The 20,790-nt window shown below is 34.1% G+C and overlaps 1 protein-coding gene across 2 annotated transcripts in view; it reads left to right on the plus strand.

Moving 5' to 3' along the window:
- The window catches only part of LOC126883099 (medium-chain acyl-CoA ligase ACSF2, mitochondrial-like), a 141,137-nt gene that overhangs the window by 109,327 nt on the left and 11,020 nt on the right, over window positions 1-20,790 (plus strand). Inside the window, exons 6-10 of one of the 2 annotated variants that reach the window (XR_007697499.1) lie at window positions 2,339-2,583; window positions 6,917-7,082; window positions 9,077-9,333; window positions 14,361-14,502; window positions 17,452-17,637. Coding sequence is in view for 1 of the 2 variants with exons in the window: in XM_050648341.1 (XP_050504298.1) it covers window positions 2,339-2,583; window positions 6,917-7,082; window positions 9,077-9,333; window positions 14,361-14,502 (810 nt within the window). In the remaining variant the exon portion in view is untranslated. The remainder of the gene's footprint in view (window positions 1-2,338; window positions 2,584-6,916; window positions 7,083-9,076; window positions 9,334-14,360; window positions 14,503-17,451; window positions 17,638-20,790) is intronic. The other variant, XM_050648341.1, reaches the window with a different exon arrangement.

Consider the following 20,790-nt stretch of genomic DNA (forward strand, 5'->3'; position numbering starts at 1 on the left):
CTTATTGCGTATTCTAAAGCCAAATTGAATAGCAATGGGGATAAAGGGTCTCCTTGTCTAAGCCCTGATGTTATACTAAATGGCATCGATGTTCTGTTTCCTATCTTTACCTGTGCATATGAGTCTGCCACGCACATTTGAGTGAGCTGCACTAATTTTCTTGGTATTCCCATTTCTAGCATTCCTAGCCATAGTCTGCTTCTTTTTATCGAGTCATATGCTTGCTGGAAATCTACGAAGATTTGGTGTACATCTCGGTTGAATTCCCAGTTTTTTTCTAATATTTGTCGGATGGTAAATATTTGATCTATTGTTGACCTTCCACTTCGAAAGCCGCATTGGTAGTCGCCTAGAATATCTTCCGAATACGGAGTGAGTCTCTTTAGTAAGATAATTGATAGAATCTTATACGCTGTACTAATAAGCGATATGCCTCTGTAGTTTCGGAATTGCTCTTTATTTCCCTTCTTATGTATGGGTATTATAACGCTTCCATTCCATTCTCTAGGCATTTTTTGCTGTTGCCATACTCTGAGAATAATGTCATACAATTTTTGATGTAAAACGTTTCCTCCTTTTTTTATCAATTCTCCATTTATATCATCATTTCCTGGTGCTTTGTGATCTTTAAGAGATACTATTGCACTCTTTATTTCTTGGAGTGTTGGTGGTGGTATTTCCACATCTGCAGAATGAAATGTAGTCTCTGATTCCTCCATCTCACTTTCAATATTTAGTAAATTCCGAAAGTATTTCTTCCATCGCTCTACGATTTCTGTTTCCATCATTATCAGTTCACCTGCTTCATTTCTCATAGCTTGTGTTACCCCAACATTTCCAACTTGTCTGGCTGTCTTCACTTCCCTAAAGAATTTTCTTATTTGATTCCTCTCGCCACTTATTTCCATTACTCGTATTTGCTGTTCTATATAGCTTCTCTTTTTAGTTCTGAGTAGTTGCCTTGTCTGTGCCCTCGTTATGCGAAAATCTGCTTTGTTCTCATCTGTAGGGTTTTGTATCATTTTCATTCTTTTGTGAGTTTTTGTTTCCAGCATTTCTTCGCATTGTTTGTCAAACCATTTCTGTTTTGGGCGAGTCCTCTTTTTCCCAGTGGTTTCTTTCGCTGCTTGTTCTATCACTGATGCCACTCGCTGCCATGCATCTCCTAGGTCTACATTTTGGTCTTCCTCTCCCAGCAATTGAAATCTGTTGCTTATGGCTACTTGGTACTCCAGTTCTTTATTTGGTGTTTGAAGAGCTTCTATGTCCCATCTTTCTCTTTGTTCTTGTTGCTCCATCTTCTGTACTGATATTCGTGTTCTCAACTTTGATTTTACAAGAAAATGATCACTATCGCTGTCAGATCCTCTCATACTTCGTGTATTAATAATGCTACTAGAGTGTCTTGCATCAATGAGGACATGATCTATTTGGTTACGTGTTCTTCCATCATTTGACACCCATGTGACCTTGTAAATGTCCTTTCTTTCAAATTGGGTGGATTTAATAATCATGTTATTAGATATTGCGAATTGTGTTAGCCGGTGTCCATTATCATTTGTTGTATCGTGTAGGCTATGTTTACCAATTACTTCTCTTAAATAGTCTTCCTTACCTAGTTTAGCATTACAGTCCCCCATTACTATTTTGATGCCATGTTTTGGCGCTGCTTTATACTGTTGGTCTAGTAATTCGTAAAATTCGTCCTTCCTATCTTCTTCGGCATCTTCTGTTGGGGCATAAATTGAGAATATAGTGAGATTGAACCACTTACCTTTGAGTCTAATATAGCAGATATGTTCGTTTATTGGCTTGAAATCTATCACTGCCGTTTTTAGTCTTTTTGAAATTACGAATCCACATCCGTATTCATGTCTGTTCTCACTACCCGACCAAAAGACTATAACATCTTCCATTTCTAAATTTCCCGTTGCTGTCCATCTTATTTCCTGTATTGCTGTTATATCCATGTTATATTCTTGCAGTTGTCTAGTGGCTCTTGTCGCTATTCCAGGTCTGTACCAACTTAACACATTCCACTTATAGCTTAGTATACATATGACCAAATTAGTTCATTTTTTCCTTCATGCTGTTGAGTATATTTTTTTTCTTTTTCATCTTTTCTAATGTTTCTTCCAGAATTGACAGGTTGGTTCTGTGTTCTGTCCAGGATAAGCGTACAAGTCTTCTGTAGATCCACATTTCGAAGGCTTCGATTTTACTTCTATCGATTTTTTTGATAGTCCGTATTTCAGCTGGATATTGTATTAATCTTTGCTTGTAAAAAATCATTTATAAATAATCAAACTGTTTTTTTTTCACATCCTTTATGTTTTAGGGCACCACAGGAATGCCAAAAGCCCCCGTACAGAGTCACTTCAATATTGTTAATAACGGATATTTTTCTGGTAAACGGGTAGGGTTGCATCAAAAACACCATACAATCTGCTTGCAAAATCCATTATTTCACGTATTTGGGACTATAGCTACACTTACTGCAGCTGTTAACCATGGTGCTACAATCGTTCTACCCAACGACACTTACAATCCAGAGAAAAACTTGAGTGCTATTGTACAAGAAGGGTAAGCTCAAATTTAAGTCGTATCAAAAATATAGAGAACCATACGTACAAAATAAATACTTTAGGTAGATAGGAAGATAAGGAGATAGACGAATTATTAAAGTTTCTTGTAAAACTTAGAGAAATTTTACAAAGTATGGTATTTCGACAAAACCACTAGGGGATTAAGACAAGGAGACACCCTGTCAAGAGACTTATTCAACTAGTACCAGAAAAGATAATTAGAGGAGCCAAAATCTAGTCTAAAAAAAGGTTACCAAATGAGAGAAAAACAACTTAAAATAATCTGCTATGAATACTAATGTCTCAAAGTGAAGATGATTTACAACGTATGCTGCACCAATTTAATATAACTGCTAGAAAATTTAACACGTTAATTTCGCCAAACGCAAACCCAAAAACCAAACTCAACTACACCAGCCTTACACCTAAAGGTAGAAAGGCTTAGGACTAAGTAAGTAAGTAATTTCACCAAAAAGACAAAATGCAGGGTTAATGGTTATAACAGCAAATCCAATAAGATATAAATTGGAGCTGGATGGTCAGATAATAGAACAAGTGATGTAGTTTAAATATCTAGGTATCACACTGTATAGCTATGGAAAGCTAGACACAGAAGTCCAGAAGTGGAAGATCAAGTGACTAGAGCAAACAGAGCTGCTGGTTGCCTGAACGACACAATATGAAGAAATATAAATATCGGAAAAGAAACGAAAAGTAGAATTTACAAAACAGTCATCAGATTAATAATGACATACGCAGCAGAAACACGACCTGATACAGAGAGGACATAAAGATTGCTCGAAACAGTGGAGATGAAGATCCTTCGAAAAATTGCTAGAATATAGCTAGATAGAGCTAGAGTTACATATATACGACGGATATTCAAGGTTGAGAACCCTAATAACGGGGTAAGAAACAGAAGAGCAGAACGGAATGATCACATAAGTCAAATGAAAACAAATAGAGTAGTAAGGACAGCTAGAGACTGTTTCCCAATAGGAAGACGTTCAGTGGGAAGACCACGAAAACGATGGAACGACAACGTAATGGAGGAACATTGAAAAAACAGACAAAGAACAAGAAGAAGAAGAAGAAGAAGAAGAAAAAGAAGAAGAAGAGGAAGAAGAAGAAGAAGAAGAAAAATAAGAAGAAGATCCAGTCACATGGGACGATCCGAACAAGAGACAAGAGTGCATAGGTTTCACAGGCGACTTGTGACATGTTCAAGATTAGAAAATTAGAAAAAATAAAAAAGAGGAGATTTTCAATGTTTTCATGTTCAAGAGATTTTGGAGAGGAAAATCTTAATAAAAGTTTTTGGTGGTATAAAGAACACTAATGGGGAATGGCGCAAAAGAACAAACCATGATCTAATTAAGATGTATAAGAGACCTTAAATAACACAGCAAATCAGACGGCAGATAGTTAAATGGTTGGCACATGTTTCATAAATGTCACAAGAGAGAAACAAGAGAAGAAAAGAGGAAGACCACGAAGGAAGTTGTTTAATGCCGTACGGCCTGACATAGAAGAAATAGGTACATGGGACTGGAGAGAACAAGTGAAGGACCGGTAAAAGTGGTATAATCTATTCAAAACTAATGTTGGGGATTAGTCAAAAGAACCAAATTCCAAAATCAAGTAATCAGTAACAATAACAAGATCTATTGAATTACCACAAGCTCTTCCTGATGAGTGGAAAACCACGACATACGTAAATTGTATTTTGCATCGGTAAACTACTGATACTGATGTATTTGCAGTTTACCCAAGTCTCCAGGTTTCTTCATATTAGAAAAAGTACAATCACACCTGAGAAAGCTAGAAAGAAAATCTATTTTTGAAAATACACTGTCGGGAAACAAAAATCATATAATCGATAAACAATAAAAGATAATGAACTCATTAGAGGTTAACGCTCTATTTATAGATCACTGAAAAAAAAATTTTTTTCAATCTTTAAAATTTGTTTCAATTTAAAGAGATGTTTTCCAGGAGAAAATTGTAAAGCAAAAGCACTAGCACACTGTGGAAAATGTACTGTAACATTCTGAAAACATTGTTATATATAGTACCATGCAACATAAACTTCTTTTTATTAGATGCAGATAACAATGTTAATACCCATTCCTGTGTTTAACTCGTTCATTCTTCTTCTTTTAGTGCCAATTCGTTTCGAATATTGGCGATCATTCTGGCTATAATTATGTTATTAACTGATGCTTTAAATAGATTAGTTGTTGTTGTGGAGAACCACTTCCTCAGGTTCTTTAACCATGATATTCTTCTTCTCCCAATTCCTCGTTTTCCTAATACTGTACCTTGAAGGATTACCTTCAGTAATCTGTATTTAGTGCCGTTTCTCATTATGTGTCCGAGATATTCTAACTTTCTCCTTTTAATGGTATACATCACCTCTCTTTCTTTGCCCACTCTTCGTAATACGGTCTCGTTGGTTATCTTGTCCGTCCATGATATCCTTAGGAATCGCCTGTATAGCCACATCTCGAAGGCTTTAAGTTTTTTCTCCATTGCTTCAGTAAGTGTCCAGGATTCAACTCCGTAATATAATATTGAGATGATATAACATCGTAGGAGCCTTATTTTATCTCCAGATTAAGGTTGTGGCTTTTAAAGAGTTTGGCCATGTTATTGAATGCACTCCTAGCCTTCTCTATTCTACATTTTATTTCTTGTGAGTGATCCCATTGTTCGTTTACTATTGTTCCAAGATAGTTATACTGTTTTACTCGGTCCACTGGTGTATTATTGATAAGTAGTTGGGCTTCTCTAATTTTATTTTTGCTGATGATCATAAATTTAGATTTTGATATATTTACTTGAAGTCCAAATTTTTCACTTACTTCATTTATTTTGTTTATTAGTTGCTGTAAACTGTTCAAACTGTCTGCAAAAATAACGGTGTCATCTGCATAGCGGATGTTGTTTAGGCGTTCTCCATTTAGAAGTATTCCATGTTCGCAATTTTCCAAGGCTTCACTAAATAATTCTTCCGAATATAGGTGAACGTATACAACCTTGTCTAACGCCTCGTAGAATCTGGATCGCTTCCGTTGGTTCACCTCCAAGATTCGTTCTTATTGTGGCTGATTGGTTCCAGTATAAATTTTGTATTATACGTCGGTCTTTATCATCCATTTGGGCTTTTGTTAGAACATCCATCATTTTTCGGTGTTGAACTGTATCAAATGCTTTTTCGTAGTCCACAAAGCAGGTGTAAATATCGCAAGTCATATCTCTGCATCTTTGAAATAAAACCTGTAGACTAAACAGTGCATCTCTTGTACCTACGCCTTTCATGAATCCAAACTGTGTGTCTTGTATTCTCTCTTCGCGTAGCTTGTATATTCTACGATGTATAATTTTAAGAAAAAGTTTTAATGCATGACTCATTAGACTTATTAGCCTATATTCTCCGCACTTTTTTGCTCCCTGTTTCTTTGGTAAGGTAATAAATTCTGAAACTAGCCAATCTTTTGGGATATTGCCTGTGTCATAGATATTATTAAAGATTTTACATAGTATTCGTAAAGATTCATCATCAAGAAGTTTAAGAAATTCAGATTGTACTCCGTCTGGTCCTGGAGCTCTACCTTCATTTAGTGATATTATGGCTGCTCTTATTTCTACCACTAGTATAGGGGTTCTGTTTTCGTAGGTATTGGGGACTGGTTCTCCTCTCATCAAAAAATATATTTCGTATGTAATTTTTCCAGGTATTATTGATACTCTCTTTGTCCACGATTATCTCTCCATTGTCATTAACAAGTTTACTTATTCTTCTGTTTTTACATTTGCCTGTAATTTCTCTTACCTTCTTATGCACGTTGAAGTCGTCGTATTTACTTTGCAGAATTTCGATTGCTTGGCATTTTTTCTCCAGTTCTTTCTGTTTGGCTTCTCTGATCTTTGTCTGTATCTCTCGCTATAATGTTTTATACATGGAGTTATCGTTCTTGTTTTTCCTTCTTTCTTCCATTAGTTGCAGAATCTCTCTCGTCATCCATGTCTTATTCTTACCTTCTTCGTTCTTCATAAAATTGTCTTTAATGTCGTCTACTCGTTCATACAAACTTACAATTATTATGATGCGCCATAAACGTCCAGTGATATATTTATAGGACGTGTCAAAATTCAAAAATGCAGAGATATAAAACAATTTCATAAATATTTCCATATTACAATATTACTGATAATTATGTATAAGTAAAATTTTTAAATTTAAAAAAGGAATCTTCGTCATTATTGGACTAGATATTTTCTCTTCTGTAAAATAAATACTATTAATAACGATTTTAACTATAATTTAGGTGTACTGTGATATATGGAACACCCACGATGTACGTTGATTTAGTGTCTCAACAAAGGAAACGTAATGAAAATATGAAAGCAGAAATAGCGCTATGTGGAGGAGCATTGTGCCCTCCAGTATTGTTCAAAGACATGCTTGATATCCTTAAAGTAAAAGCCGTAAAAGTAAGTACAAGTTCATTGTTTAGTTTGCATTCTCCTTTCTCCTTATGCTTCCCTTATTGTCTTTGGTCTCCTAAGCCTGGTTTGGTTTTTCTTGTCACTTTGGGCTTTATAAATGCATTGCCTTTTTTTCGATATTCTTGATAGACGATGGAACAATAATACGCAATCGATTACAATATCGCGCAAAACTAGGTATACTTTATTGGAAGCTTAAAACACGTATTTTTCTTCTTCTTCTAGTGCCGACTCCACTAATGAGGGTTGTATGTGTATTTAACCCGGTTCAGTCGCAAAAGTTTCTCAGCCAGATTTGTTGTCTAGCAGTACCCCTTTTTCCTTTCATTTTACCCTTCATAATCAGTTGTAATAACTCGAACTTGTCGTTTCTAAGTCATCACTATCATTCTCTTTGCCTAATCCCTATGCTAGGTCGGCTTCCCTAATTGCATTTCTCCACATATTTCTATCTTGGGTCATATCAATGTTAATCCCCTTTACCAACATGTCCTGCCTTATCGTCTCCCCCAGGTCTTCTTTGGTCTTCCTCTCCTACTCCTTCCAGGAATCTGCACTTCAGCTATTCTTCGTATTGGGTGATAAACGTCTCGACGTTAAATATGACCAAACCATCTTAACCTATGCTCTCTCATTTTGGCATCAATTGGTGCCACACCTAGGCTCCCCCTAATATACTCATTTCTAATTTTATCCTTTTTTGTCACTCCACTCATCCATCTAAGCATTCTCGTTTCCGCCACATGCATTCGTTGTTCCTCTTTCTTTTTCACTGCCCAACATTCAGTTCCGTACATCATAGCCGGTTTTATGGCTGTTTTATAGAATTTTTCTTTCAGCTTCATTGGAATTTTTCTGTCAAACAACACACCTCTCGTTTCCTTCCACTTGATCCATCCAGCTTTAATTCTACTGCATGCATCTCCATCTATTTCTCCATTATTCTGTAACTGTAATTCCAATCCTAGCTACTTTAAACTATTGCTTTTCACAATCATTTCACCATCCAAAGATACCATTTTATTTGTAGTAACTCCACCTTTAAATGAACATTACAAATACTCTGTTTTTGTCCTACTAAGTTTTAAACATTTTTCCTCAAGAGTTTGTCTCCACTGTTCCAGTTTTTGTTCTAAGGCTCTTGTCATTTCTAAGTATGTGCTCTAAATATGCTATTTTTTCTCTATTTAATGCTGAGGCGTATGTTAGTGTTGGAAAAATTATACAATTTGCCATCCTAAGCTTTGTCTTTAATCTCAGTTTACTCTTTCGACCTATTAGCGATGAGAGTTGACTCCTAAAGGCTTTAGCTTTGTTGACCGTTTGTTTCACGTGTTCTGTAAAGGTCAGCCTTTTGTCCAACATTACGTCTAGGTATTTGGCTTGATTTCACCATTCAATTTGGGTATCAAATAGGTAGAGTTCATCATTTGGTCTGCATCTTCTTTTTTGGTACATGACGGCTTGTATTTTGTCAGCGTTGACAGCTATTTTACAATGCGCACATAGTTCTACAATAGTTTTACAATGCATAGTTCGTCAAGAGTTCTTTGTAGGTGTCTTATTGCTAAATCTGGGTGGGTACTGCTAGAAGCTATCGCAGACTTTGGGTCTATACGCAGATGCAGTCGATAATGATATTGGTTCAGTTGGTGTGTCTGCCGTATATATGGTATACAGATATGGCGATAATATCGACCCATGTGGCACACCAGCCTCTACGGTTCCAACTTCAGACAGAATTGGCCCTATTCAAACTCTGAACCTCCTATTGGCTACGTATGACGAGTGAAGACGTGTCATCGCCTCAATATAACCACATTCGTTCATACATATTCCTTTTCCTGGTACGAATCAGAACTGCCCTTCGGCTATCCCAGAAAGTAGAAAGGTCTTTAGTCAATTGATTACACGTCGCAGTTTTTTTTGTTTTGTATTATCTTTATTATACAGTTTTAGTTATATGTAGCATTTTTTAGTCTATATATGGACTCACTGAAACAACAGCTTCCGTATTTTTTTCGATGGATAACGAAAACGAATACTATAGCACTCAGACTGTAGGAAAAGTTCACGATCATTTAGAGGTCAAAGTAGTAGACTCGGAAGGCTATCTTGTACCAATGGGTTCTCCTGGTGAGCTGCTTGTGCGCGGATACACTACTATGGTGGGATATTTTGAGAATGAGGAAAAAACGAAGGAAGTTATTGATAAAAATGGATGGTTTAAGACGGGGTAAGTTTTATGTAAAATTTTTCATATCAGTTAATGCTTTCACTTATCTCGGCTCCTTATTAACAAACCAAGGAAGATGCAATGAAGTAATTATAAAAAGAATTACACTGGCTAAGCAATATAAAACCAAATAATGAATGGGTTGCATGTGTGAGTCCATACTATTGTAGTAAAGAAAGAAAGACGTTCTCACAAACAATTTATTTTACAATTCACGACCGGTTTCGTTGTCTACACACATTCGCACAGCATCCTCAGGTCCCGGTTATAAAATTAAATGTTTCTGGTATAAGGGATGATTTTAGTAGAAGTCATTATCATACTTATGCTCAGTACTTTGCTAAAAGGAGGGTTGGTAGTTGGATAGATGTAACTGCATTAAACTAACAAAAATTAAAGTGGTAATAATAAGAAACCAACACGACATTGAACCGAAAAATTGTTGGTTGCATATAAAGTGATGTTATTTTTATTATTTGTATCTTCTTCTTCTTCAGGTGCCGTGTCCGTATTTAGACGTTAGCTGTCATCATGTGAAGTTCCTGAAACCTCTCTCTATCGGCTGCTGCGCGAAATAATTATTCTACCGTGGAACTACACCATTATCTAATATTACGTAACCATGAAAGTTTCTTTCGACCAATCCATCTCTTTCCCTCCACTTTTCCTTGTATTATAAGGAGAAGTAGATGGCATTTAGGCCCTCTAATTATATGGCCGAAGTATTCTGTTTTTCTCCTCTTTATGATGTTTATGAGCAGACGTTCTGAATTCATCATTTGGAGAACATTTTCATTGGAAGTGTGCAAAACCCACGATATCTTTAGGATTCGTCGATAGCACCACAATTCAAATGCTTCTAATTTATTTAGCATTTTGGTTTTTAACGTCCATGTCTCACAACCATACAATAATATAGATCACACGTAACATTTTAGAACCTTCATTTGCGAATCTTCATCGACAGGCTTCGGTTACATAAAATTGGTTTCCAGATCATAAAAGCCTTATTAGTCAATATTTGTATAGATTTTATTTATATTTATATTTTATTTATATAGGGTAACTAGATGTTGTTCAGGATTTTCAAGAAATTATAGATGTAAAATTGGGTGTGCAATTTTAGACTGAATTGGTCGGATATAAATTATAAATATAAATAAAATAGATAGAAATAATAAAAATAACATCACTTTATATGCAACGAAAAATTTTTCGGTTCAATGTCCTGTTGATTTCTTATTATTACCACCGCACTTCCCTCAAGATCCTGCCAAAATTTTGTTAGTTTAATGCAGTTACATATATCCAACTACCAACCCTCCTTTTAGCAAAGTACTGAGCAAAAGTATGATAATGACTTCTACTAAAATCATCCCTTATACCGGAAACATTTAATTTTACTTTAACCGGGACCTGAGGATGCTGTGCACATTGTGGACAGCGAAACCGGTCGTCAGTTGTAAAATAAATTGTTTGTGAGAACATCTTTCTTTCTTTACTACAACAATATAAAACCGTATATTAATATATACATGTAAATAATACCAAACTTGAGCAAGTTGATCAAACTGTTTACCTTGGATATCAATTAAATTGTAACGCAGAGACTCACGGCGAAATTAGACCTAGGATAAATCAGGTTAGAGTCGCTTTTAGAAAGATGTCTAAGGTTTTATGGAACAGAGACCTAAAATTGGCATTGAGGATCCGCCTACATCGCAAGCTTGTCAAAAGCTCGACTCGGTTCGGCTCGAGCCCATCACTATTCTGGCCTGTTCGATTCTGATTCGTATTTTGAGAGCTGTTATTGTTTTCATTAAGGGGTCATATACGTTTCTCGGCTTCAAAAAATCGATTTTCTTATTTTAAAAGGTTTAGAAACATTTTAAGACCAGAACGAGTTCGATATTCGAATTATTGACGAAGTTAAAAAAAAACTCTTGCATAACTTTAAACGCGTTTTTCTCGAAATGGCATTTTTCATAACGGTGGGCATGATAACTGCTTAACCGTTCGTCCGATTAACTTCATTTTTGGCATACATATTCTAAATTAGTTTCACTATCGTATGACGAGAGCTTTTTTTGATTAAATTTAACCATTTTCGAATAGCAATAAAAAAAATAGAGAATTGTTTGGTGAAAATTACGACTTTTTTAAATTTCGACCATTTCCGTAATTTTTTTTTTCTTAAATTCCTCTCGTCACACAAGAACGATTACTCTAAAAAATGATAACAGATAAACAATTTTTGTTTCAGATAAATATTACGAGCTGAATCATGCCCACCGTTTGACCTGAAAAAAAAAACACGTTCTACGCCACTGGACGCAGCCGCCATGTTTTTAATTGTTTTTAACTTTCAACACATGTTTTATGCTCCTTAAAAGTCCACCTTTAAAATTAAAAAAAAATGAAATCAATTAGCCCAATAGTTTTTGTACAATTTATCATTACATTTATACTACTTTTTAAGCTCGAGAAACGTATGTGACCCCTTAATATTAGTTGTACCTAGGTATTTGAATTCCCTTACTCTTTCAATAGGTTGACTCTGTATGTACATAATATATCTCACGAATGTCCTGAGTGGTCTTTGTTATTATCATAATATTTCGTCTTGCTTATGATGAGCGATAGGCCATATTCTACACTTACCGCGGTCACTTTATTATACAGTAGTATCTGTAGGTCTTCGTGTGATTCGGCTAACTGTATCATCAGCGTATCCAGGCCCGGCCCCAGGGGTGGGCGAAAGGGCGGCTAATTTAGGGGCGGCAAATTTTAGAGAACGGCCAATTTGTGAAATTGAAGAAATAATAAATTATGTTTTTAATATTATAAAAAAACAAATTTATGAACAAAAGCGGCGAAACCAACGGCAGTCACCTAGGACTATCATCAGCATCCACATCTGATGCCGCCCCCTCTCAGTCCAACGACAGTCATCTAGGAGAATCATCAGCATTTACGTCAGCTACTGATGACACTACTACTGTCTACTGTCACAGGTAACAATGTTATTATTTATTATGATCCAGCAAAGTGGTCCAATAAAATGAATGATTTTGTTAGAACAACTTTGGTAACAAGAGGCCCCCGCCAAAATTATCCATTGTAGAGGCTCAGTTGTGCCCGAAAGATAATTCAGATTTCTAGATAGATGCCCGTAGATTTACAACTAACTACTACAGTTACAAAATCTGCAATGGTGAAACTCTTGAGAGAAAGTGATGAATTTATTATAAGACAAATACTTCTGTGTAATGGTTTTTCTGTAAAATGTTTTTCAATGTCAAAATTAAATTTAGTGAAAATGAATATAATAATTGGAAACATATGGTTGACTTTGTCCAGCCACGCTAAGTCTCCAGCTCATCGACAGTAACAGTGACAGTGCAAGAAGCGAACTAGCAATTAGACAAGAATCGGACAAAACCATAGACGAAGAAACACAAAAAGTTATGTAGAACGACTTATATCAATCATACAGTTCCTAGCACAACATTGTCTTCCATTGAGAAGCGATTCTGATAAACTTTTTTATCACAACAATGGTAATTTTTTAAAGCTTCTTGAGCTCTTTGGAAAATTTGATTCTGTTTTACAAGAGCACATTAGGAGAACAACGAATGATAGTAACAATCAGCATCACTACTTGGGAAAACGTATTCAAAACGAAATTATTCAGCTCCTATATGACCAAATCAAAAATAAAATTTTAAACTTTATAAAATCAACGAAGTATTACAGCATAATTTTAGATTGTACATCCTGATATTTCTGGAGTGGAACAGATGACTATTGTTGTACGTTTTGTCGACTTAGGTTCCTGTTCTTCACAAAGTGTAAAAATTGCAGAACATTTTCTTAGATTTGTGCCTGTACTGGCAACCACTGGCTTGGGATTTACAGAAGTTATTTTGCAAAAACTGAATGAACTGGGAATACCTTTGGAAGATATAAGAGGACTATTGTATGATAATGGGGCAAACATGAAAGGGAAGAACTTGGAAGTTCAAAACAAAAGTTTGAAAATAAATCCTAGAGCATTTTTTGTCCCATATCTAGCCTAGCCATTCACTCAATTTAGTCGTGAACGGCTGCTAAAGCCTCACAGTTTGCAGTTTCTTTCTATTCCTTAGTGAAAAAAATTTAAAACGTTTTCTCCGCATCTCTTTATCGTTGGGCTGTACTGAAAAATCATATTTCTAACCTAAAATTGAAACCTTTCTCCGAAACTAGATGGGAAAGTAGAATTGATGCCATTACTCCCATAAGATAACACATTGAAGAAATCTACAATGCTTTTTTAGAAATGACCATCAATAAAAACAACGATAAAATGGTTGCTCATGAGGCAAGCTGTTTGGCAAATCAAATTCGTGATTTTACTTTTCTTTGCCCTGTGGTAATAACATGACATTTTACTTCACATCAACGTAGTCAGCAAATCACTGCAGAGTATTGATATGGGAGTGTATCAAGCTGTAAGTTTATTAGAAAAACCGGAAATCCATTTTAGGTCTCTCAGAAGTGATTTAAAATTCCAGGGCTATTTTTGACAGAATCAACAAAGTTAGAAATCGAGAATCCGAAAATCGGAGGCACAGTAATAGCAAGAAAGAGAAAAGTGAAAAATGATATTAAGTTGACTTCTATTTAAAAATTATAGACACAACCGTTAATGCATTAAGTGATAGATTTCAGCAAATTAAAAGCCATGGTGAAATTTTTGAGTTTTTGGATCTAAGGGGGTAAGGGGGGCGGCAGTCGCCGATCTTGCCCAGGGCGGCAAATTCCCTAGGGCCGGGCCTGAGCGTATCTGTGGTTATTTATGATCATGCATGCCATTAAATTTAATGCCCACGTTTAGTTCATCCATAGGTTTACTCTTCCGAATATATATTAAATAATAATGGTGAAACCCACATAGATTGGTTGTAATTCGTCTCCAAATTAATGTTTTACAAAATTAGTTTCAATAATATTTTTGTATATTTATAATAAATACAAATTTGCAGTGATCAATTTATATTAACTGAGGATGGATATGGAAAAGTAGTGGGAAGAATAAAAGATTTGATAATACGAGGAGGCGAGAATATTTATCCAAAAGAAATAGAAGAGTTTTTAATCACCTATCCCGATATCATTGAAGTTCAGGTAAGATTTTCTTAGAATAATATAATAAACTATTAAATGGTAACTGTATTTCATTAGACCTGAAGCTTGTTAAACGTATCTTACAATAGGGAACTTGCACATAATAGCTACTTGTATAACAAGGTAGGAAAGAGCTACATTTCCTCCCGAGAATGAAGTTTACTCCCGACGCGTAGCGGAGGGCAGTCATCATTCAAGGGAGGAAAAGGCACTTTACTCCCATGTTATACATATGGTTTTTCCACCTTCCTCAAATAACAAGTCAATTTTTCATTTTTACTTAATTTATTTATGTAACTAGCCAACAAAATTTATTAGAACTAAAGCTAACAAGTAGGTACAATATAACTGTCAACTGTCAAATATAAGCCAAATTATTAATGTAAACATTGTTAAATCAAAATAACAATTTACTGTTTTTTACCATTCTACAAAATACAGGCTGTTTTATAAATAAACGTTAAAATGTATAGAGATACTTACGTAATAGAATATAGATATTGTACAGGGCGTCAATAAGTTATATTTCATGAATGAAATACCATGACGTCACTTTTACTTTTCCTCCCTAGGGAGGAAAAATATTTTTTTTATATAAAAATAAACATTTTTTTATAATAAAAATACAACTTTGCTCCCTAAAATCAGGTCCGGAAAAGTATTCTTTCGGTAGAGGTAGGTGGAAATAGCTATTTGTATAACAAGGGAGGAAAGCGCTACTTTTCCTCCCGAGAATGAAGTTTACTGCCCGACGCGTAGCGGAGGGCAGTAATCATTCAAGGGAGGAAAAGGCACTTTACTCCCATGTTATACATATGGTTTTTCCACCTTCCTCAAATAACAAGTAATTTTTTCATTTTTACTTAATTTATTTATGTAACTAACCAACAAAATGTATTAGAACTAAAACTAACAAGTAGGTACAATATAACTGTCAACTGTCAAATATAAGTCAACTTATTAATGTAAACATTGTTAAATTATAATAACAATTTACTGTTTTTTACCATTCGGCAAAATACAGAGTGTTTTTAAATAAACGTTAAAATGTATAGATACTTACGTAATAGAAAATAGATATTGTACAGGGCGTCAATAAGTTATATTTCATGAATGAAATACGTCACTTTTACTTTTCCTCCCTAGGGACGAAAAATATTTTCCTCCCTAGGGAGGAAAAGTACAACTTTGCTCCCTACAATCAGGTCCGGAAAAGTATACTTTCGGCAGAGGTAGGTGGAAAAAATATTTTTGCATAAAATTGTTAATTAATGTTTAAAAAGGTTATATATTCAACATATTACATCTTAACAATGAATAGTGTACGTACAACAACTGATAATAGTTCCGAGCCCAAAATTTCCGTTTCAAACAATTTCAAGAGCGCGAGCTGGGGTCTGACGTAACCAACCACAGTGTTCTCGGTTCTCGTTCGCCCGTTTGGTGAGCTATTGCATTGAATGCATTTTGCCATTGCTAGATGTGCGTGTCGAATAACTGTCTTGTTTGCTCGGTGTTTATATTATTGTATTTAGTGTATAATATATTTTATCAAAATGGAAAACAAATCTGCGCAATATAAGAATTATATAGTGCCGGAATGCCAAAGCACAACTGTCAGAACATCCAACAAATATTTTTTTACTCTACGAGTAGAACCAAAAACGTCGATTGAAATGGCTAAAGACATGCAGGATCATTTCGATGTGAGTATTTATCTAATTAGGTACCCAATACTAATAAGACATTTTCTATTTCAAGAAAATATATTAGGTAGTTGTCGTTTCATGAAATGGGCCAACTTAAACTTTGTTTATTTGTTGCAGTTGGAACAAGACATAACTATCTATATAAATTCAATATTATGGGTGGTCCCAAAATTATTAAGTGTTGTCCCGCATTTATTTGATTGTTAACCAGACAGAAAACGAACTTTTTCTGAGCCCATGAGCGAAGCAGCCCTTAAAAGGGTTCAACGTCAGCTTCTTGAAGATGCCGCTTCCACATCTAACTCTGTTCTAGATTAAGATAAAGGTATTCAGTGTAAATTTCAAAGGAGTGTTACAGTCGGGTTGTCGCCATTGAAAATACTTAATAAGGATGCATGAACTTCACCTGTAAAAGACTTGCAAACATTATTTGAAGATACAAAAAGTGAATCATATTGTTCTGTATTTTTGAGATAATAGTGAATATAACGGTAGTGATGACTATTGGTAAAATGAAATTGATTCTTCTTGTGATGAATATGCGAAAAAAGACGAAGCAAAACAATTTAAAATGTTGTCTCTTAAGTCTACAGTGATGAAGTTACAATACAGACCTAGATTGTATACGTTTCAATTAATAGAAATATATTGTAAAACACAAACAATGCATCTATTTTTAACTCTAAAAAGAACAGGACAGACATTTATGTCTCTTGGAGATGATTTCGGCATAAGCGAAAGCAATGCTTCTAAGATTTCTAAGATTTATAAATTTCACTTTGAAACTAAATAAACTGATTGTAGAACTAAGCAAGAATACAAATAATATCTGGTAATTTCTAATTAAATACGATTAAAACGTTATATACAATTCCCGTAACACTCTAATCGCGTTAAACCGGGCTTGACTCGTAGCCCGGTTGTGGTCGGTGACGTCAGACCAATAGAAGGACGTTCAAGCGCCTTCAAAGAAATTTGAATTTTATAGCATTTTCAAAGCCTCGTAATAAGCGTATGGGTTAAAAATATTTGTTTCTTTTTTACATGCAAGCGTTTTAATATCATGTTACCTTATGATTTTTAATATTATTTTATTATTTAAAAATTTATGCAAGTTCCCTATTATTTCATTCCAATTATTTTTGGCTACGCCTATGGCTAACAACTCACAAAGACACCATACCCTCGTCTTCTTAATTGGAGAAGCTAGGCGCTGTATTGTTTATTCTTTACTCTTTAGGGTTTGTTCATTACGGAGACCATCGCATCGTATCCTAGCCTAGAGCTTAGTATCCTACTCTTCATTTTGGTGAACGCTCGCATTTAAAATAATGCATCTGGCGATCGATAATGGTACGAGCAGTACGAGGGATACCAGGGAGCGAGGGTCGGCGCCTTGTTGTGAGCACAACTTTAGCTATACAAAGTTAGGCATAATTAAATTTATTTTTTTAGTTGTTCAGTTAGGTTGGGTAGGCTAAGTGCTACGTTTTATCGACTTTATATTATTTATTTATTTATTTATTTATTTATTTACTTATTTATTTATTTATTTATTTATTTATTTATTTATTTATTTATTTATTATTAACCATACAGACTAAATGTCTCATTACATGGCTAAAAAAATATATATACATTTACAATTCTATAATGTTAAATATAGACCAGTAAGGATCTGTTTTTAGGTGGATGTGAGAGGTGGCATTCAGATTTTTGCGGATAAAGTCAGGTGATAACTTCGTTAGTAATAATTGATTTATGCTCCTTCTCAAATATGCCCGGAACATTAATAAAACAAATAAAATATTTAAAAATTTCAAAAAATTTCGTTTTTTTTTCTACTTTTTTTGCTTATAACTTTAAAACTCTTCATTTTGGAACAAAGTTGTATAGGAATAAAACAAAGATAATTAAATTTTCTATCAGATCCGATTGGCTAAAAATGTCTTAATTTATCACCCTTGCTGCAAAATAGCAATAAATATAAAATAAGGGGGCAAAACAAGCCTGTCCTTATTCAATGATTTTCCATCACTTAGGTTACACTTGGAACCTTCCTAATTCGCTTAGAAAATTTTTGTAATGTGCTTAAATCGTACACCAAATTTCATTAAAATTGACTTAGTAGATTTTGAATATTAATTTTGCAATCTAAACTTTTTTTAAAAAATTAAAATTTTTTAAAATCTTGCACAACAAAAACTATAACATACAAAGATTTTTCAATTTTTTTGCATATAACGAAGCACTCAACCTATCTAATACTCTTTACAGAATTGAAATCGGATTGTTTAAGCAGCCTCAGCAATGTTTTAAAGTTATAAACAATTTTTTGGCTGATAAACAAATTAGTCCTGTGGCCAGGAGGGGGTGCTACGGGCTCCTTTATTAAGATGGACTTACCCAAGATTTTTATGTATTTTTTGACCCGTAGAACACGATTTTTTTGGGTAGCAGTTGATCCGGATGTCGATAAGATTGTTATAAACGAAGAACTTGAGGAATTACATAACATCGATTTTTCGCAAAATAAAACATTTTTTTGTATTTCTTGGGTAATTCTAGGCAAAAAATGTTCTTACAAGTTTTTTCGTAGGATGCATAGTTTTCGAGATAAACGCAGTGGAACTTTCAAAAATTCGAAAAATTGCAATTTTTGAACGCGAATAACTTTTGATTAAAAAATAAAATAGCAATTCTGCTGACAGCATTTCAAAGTTTAAGTCAAATTATACCGGTTTTAATTATTGGCATTGCTAAAAATTAAGTTTTTTATTATTAAACAAAGATATTTGTTTATAAGCCAAAAAATTGTTTATAAGTTGAAAACATTTCTGAGGCCCCTTAAATAATCCGATTTTAATTCTGTAAAGTGTATTAAATAGGTAGAGCACCTCTTTATATGTAAAAAAATTAGACAACTTCTAAATGGTCTACTTTTTGTTCAGAAAGATTTTAAAAAATTTGAACTTTTTTAAAAACATTTAGATTGCAAATTTATTATGCAAAATCTATTAGGTCGATTTTAATGAAATTTGGTACACGGTTTAAGTATGTTACAAAGAATTTACTAAGCGAAATACTAAAGTTCTAAGTGATTAACCAAAGTGGTTAAAAACATTGAATAACAACAGGCGTATTTTGCCCCCTTATTTTGAATTTATTGCTATATTACAGAAAAGGTAATACGTTAAGACATTTTTGACCAGTCGTATATCATACAAAATTCAATTATCTTTATTTTATTTCTTAACGACTTTGTTCCAAAACGAATCGTTTTAAAGTTATAAGCAAAGAAAGCAGAAAAAAATTGACATTTTTCGAAATTTTTAAATATTTTAACTATTTTATTAATGTTCCGGGCATATTTGAGAAGGAGCATAAGTCAATTATTATTACTGAAGGTGTCACCTAACTTTATCTGCAAAAATCCGAATGCCACCTCTCACATCCAAAAATAGACGTTTTTTCACAGATCCTTACTGGTCTAAATAGATGACTCTGAGTTATATAAAAATTATACAAATTATCTCATTATCATTTCCAGCATTGTAGAGGCTTGAATATTTTTTTACACAGAGGTGTTTAAAATTTGGCTTACTATCAATTTATAAAACTTTGTCCGATACAAGGACCAATCTACATCGATTAAACTGTTTAAATTGTTTAATAACTTAAGTGCATTGGCACGGGGAGATCTTGTTGCAACAAGATTGTGAGGTATATTGAATAAAAATGAAGATCGTGTCCGACGAGGAGCAATATTGAATGGAATGAGTGAAAGTAAATATGGGCTGTTAATCTTATTGATAATTATATTGTCTATAATCATAATTACCATTAAGTCCCTTCTTTCTCCTAGAGACAATATTTTAAACTCGTTTCTTAAGTGAGCTGACCTAACAGAATTATAATCAGGCCATTTTTGTGTTTTTTAAAATACAAATACCGAAGAACTTTATTTTGTACCTTTTCTAATTCTTTAAAAATGTTGACATATACTCACAAAACCATATTACGCTTGCAAATTCCATTTTAGGTCGCACTAAAGTAAAATAGACAAATTTTATTGTATTAATGTTTGTAAATGCCATTGTCTGTCTTCTAATAAATTCAAACAATTTGTTTGCCGCTGAGATCGACTGATTTATATGTTTCCCAAACGAAAAAACTTGATTGTATGTTACTCCCAAGTCTTTTACTTCAGTAACCCTAGCCAATCTCTCACCTCCCATCTCATAATCAAAAATAACTGGTTCCTGTAACCGAGTTATCGTCATAACTTTACATTTATTAATATTAAACTCTAACTTATTAACTATACTCCATTCGTAAATACATACTATCAATGTCTCTCTGTAACTTAATACAATCACGTACTGACTGAATAATTTTGTACATTTTTAAATCATCTGCAAATAAAAGACACTCAGTATATTTACAAATAGAAAGAAGGTCGTTAATGAATAATATAATAAAGAGAAGAGGTCCTAAATTTGAAGCCTGAGGAACTCCGGAATTGGCGTAAAACTTTCCTGATACATTACCTTTGAGTCGAACTACAAAACGTCTGTTT

Source organism: Diabrotica virgifera, chromosome 4, assembly GCF_917563875.1.
Source record: "Diabrotica virgifera virgifera chromosome 4, PGI_DIABVI_V3a".
Classification (NCBI taxonomy): domain Eukaryota; kingdom Metazoa; phylum Arthropoda; class Insecta; order Coleoptera; family Chrysomelidae; genus Diabrotica; species Diabrotica virgifera.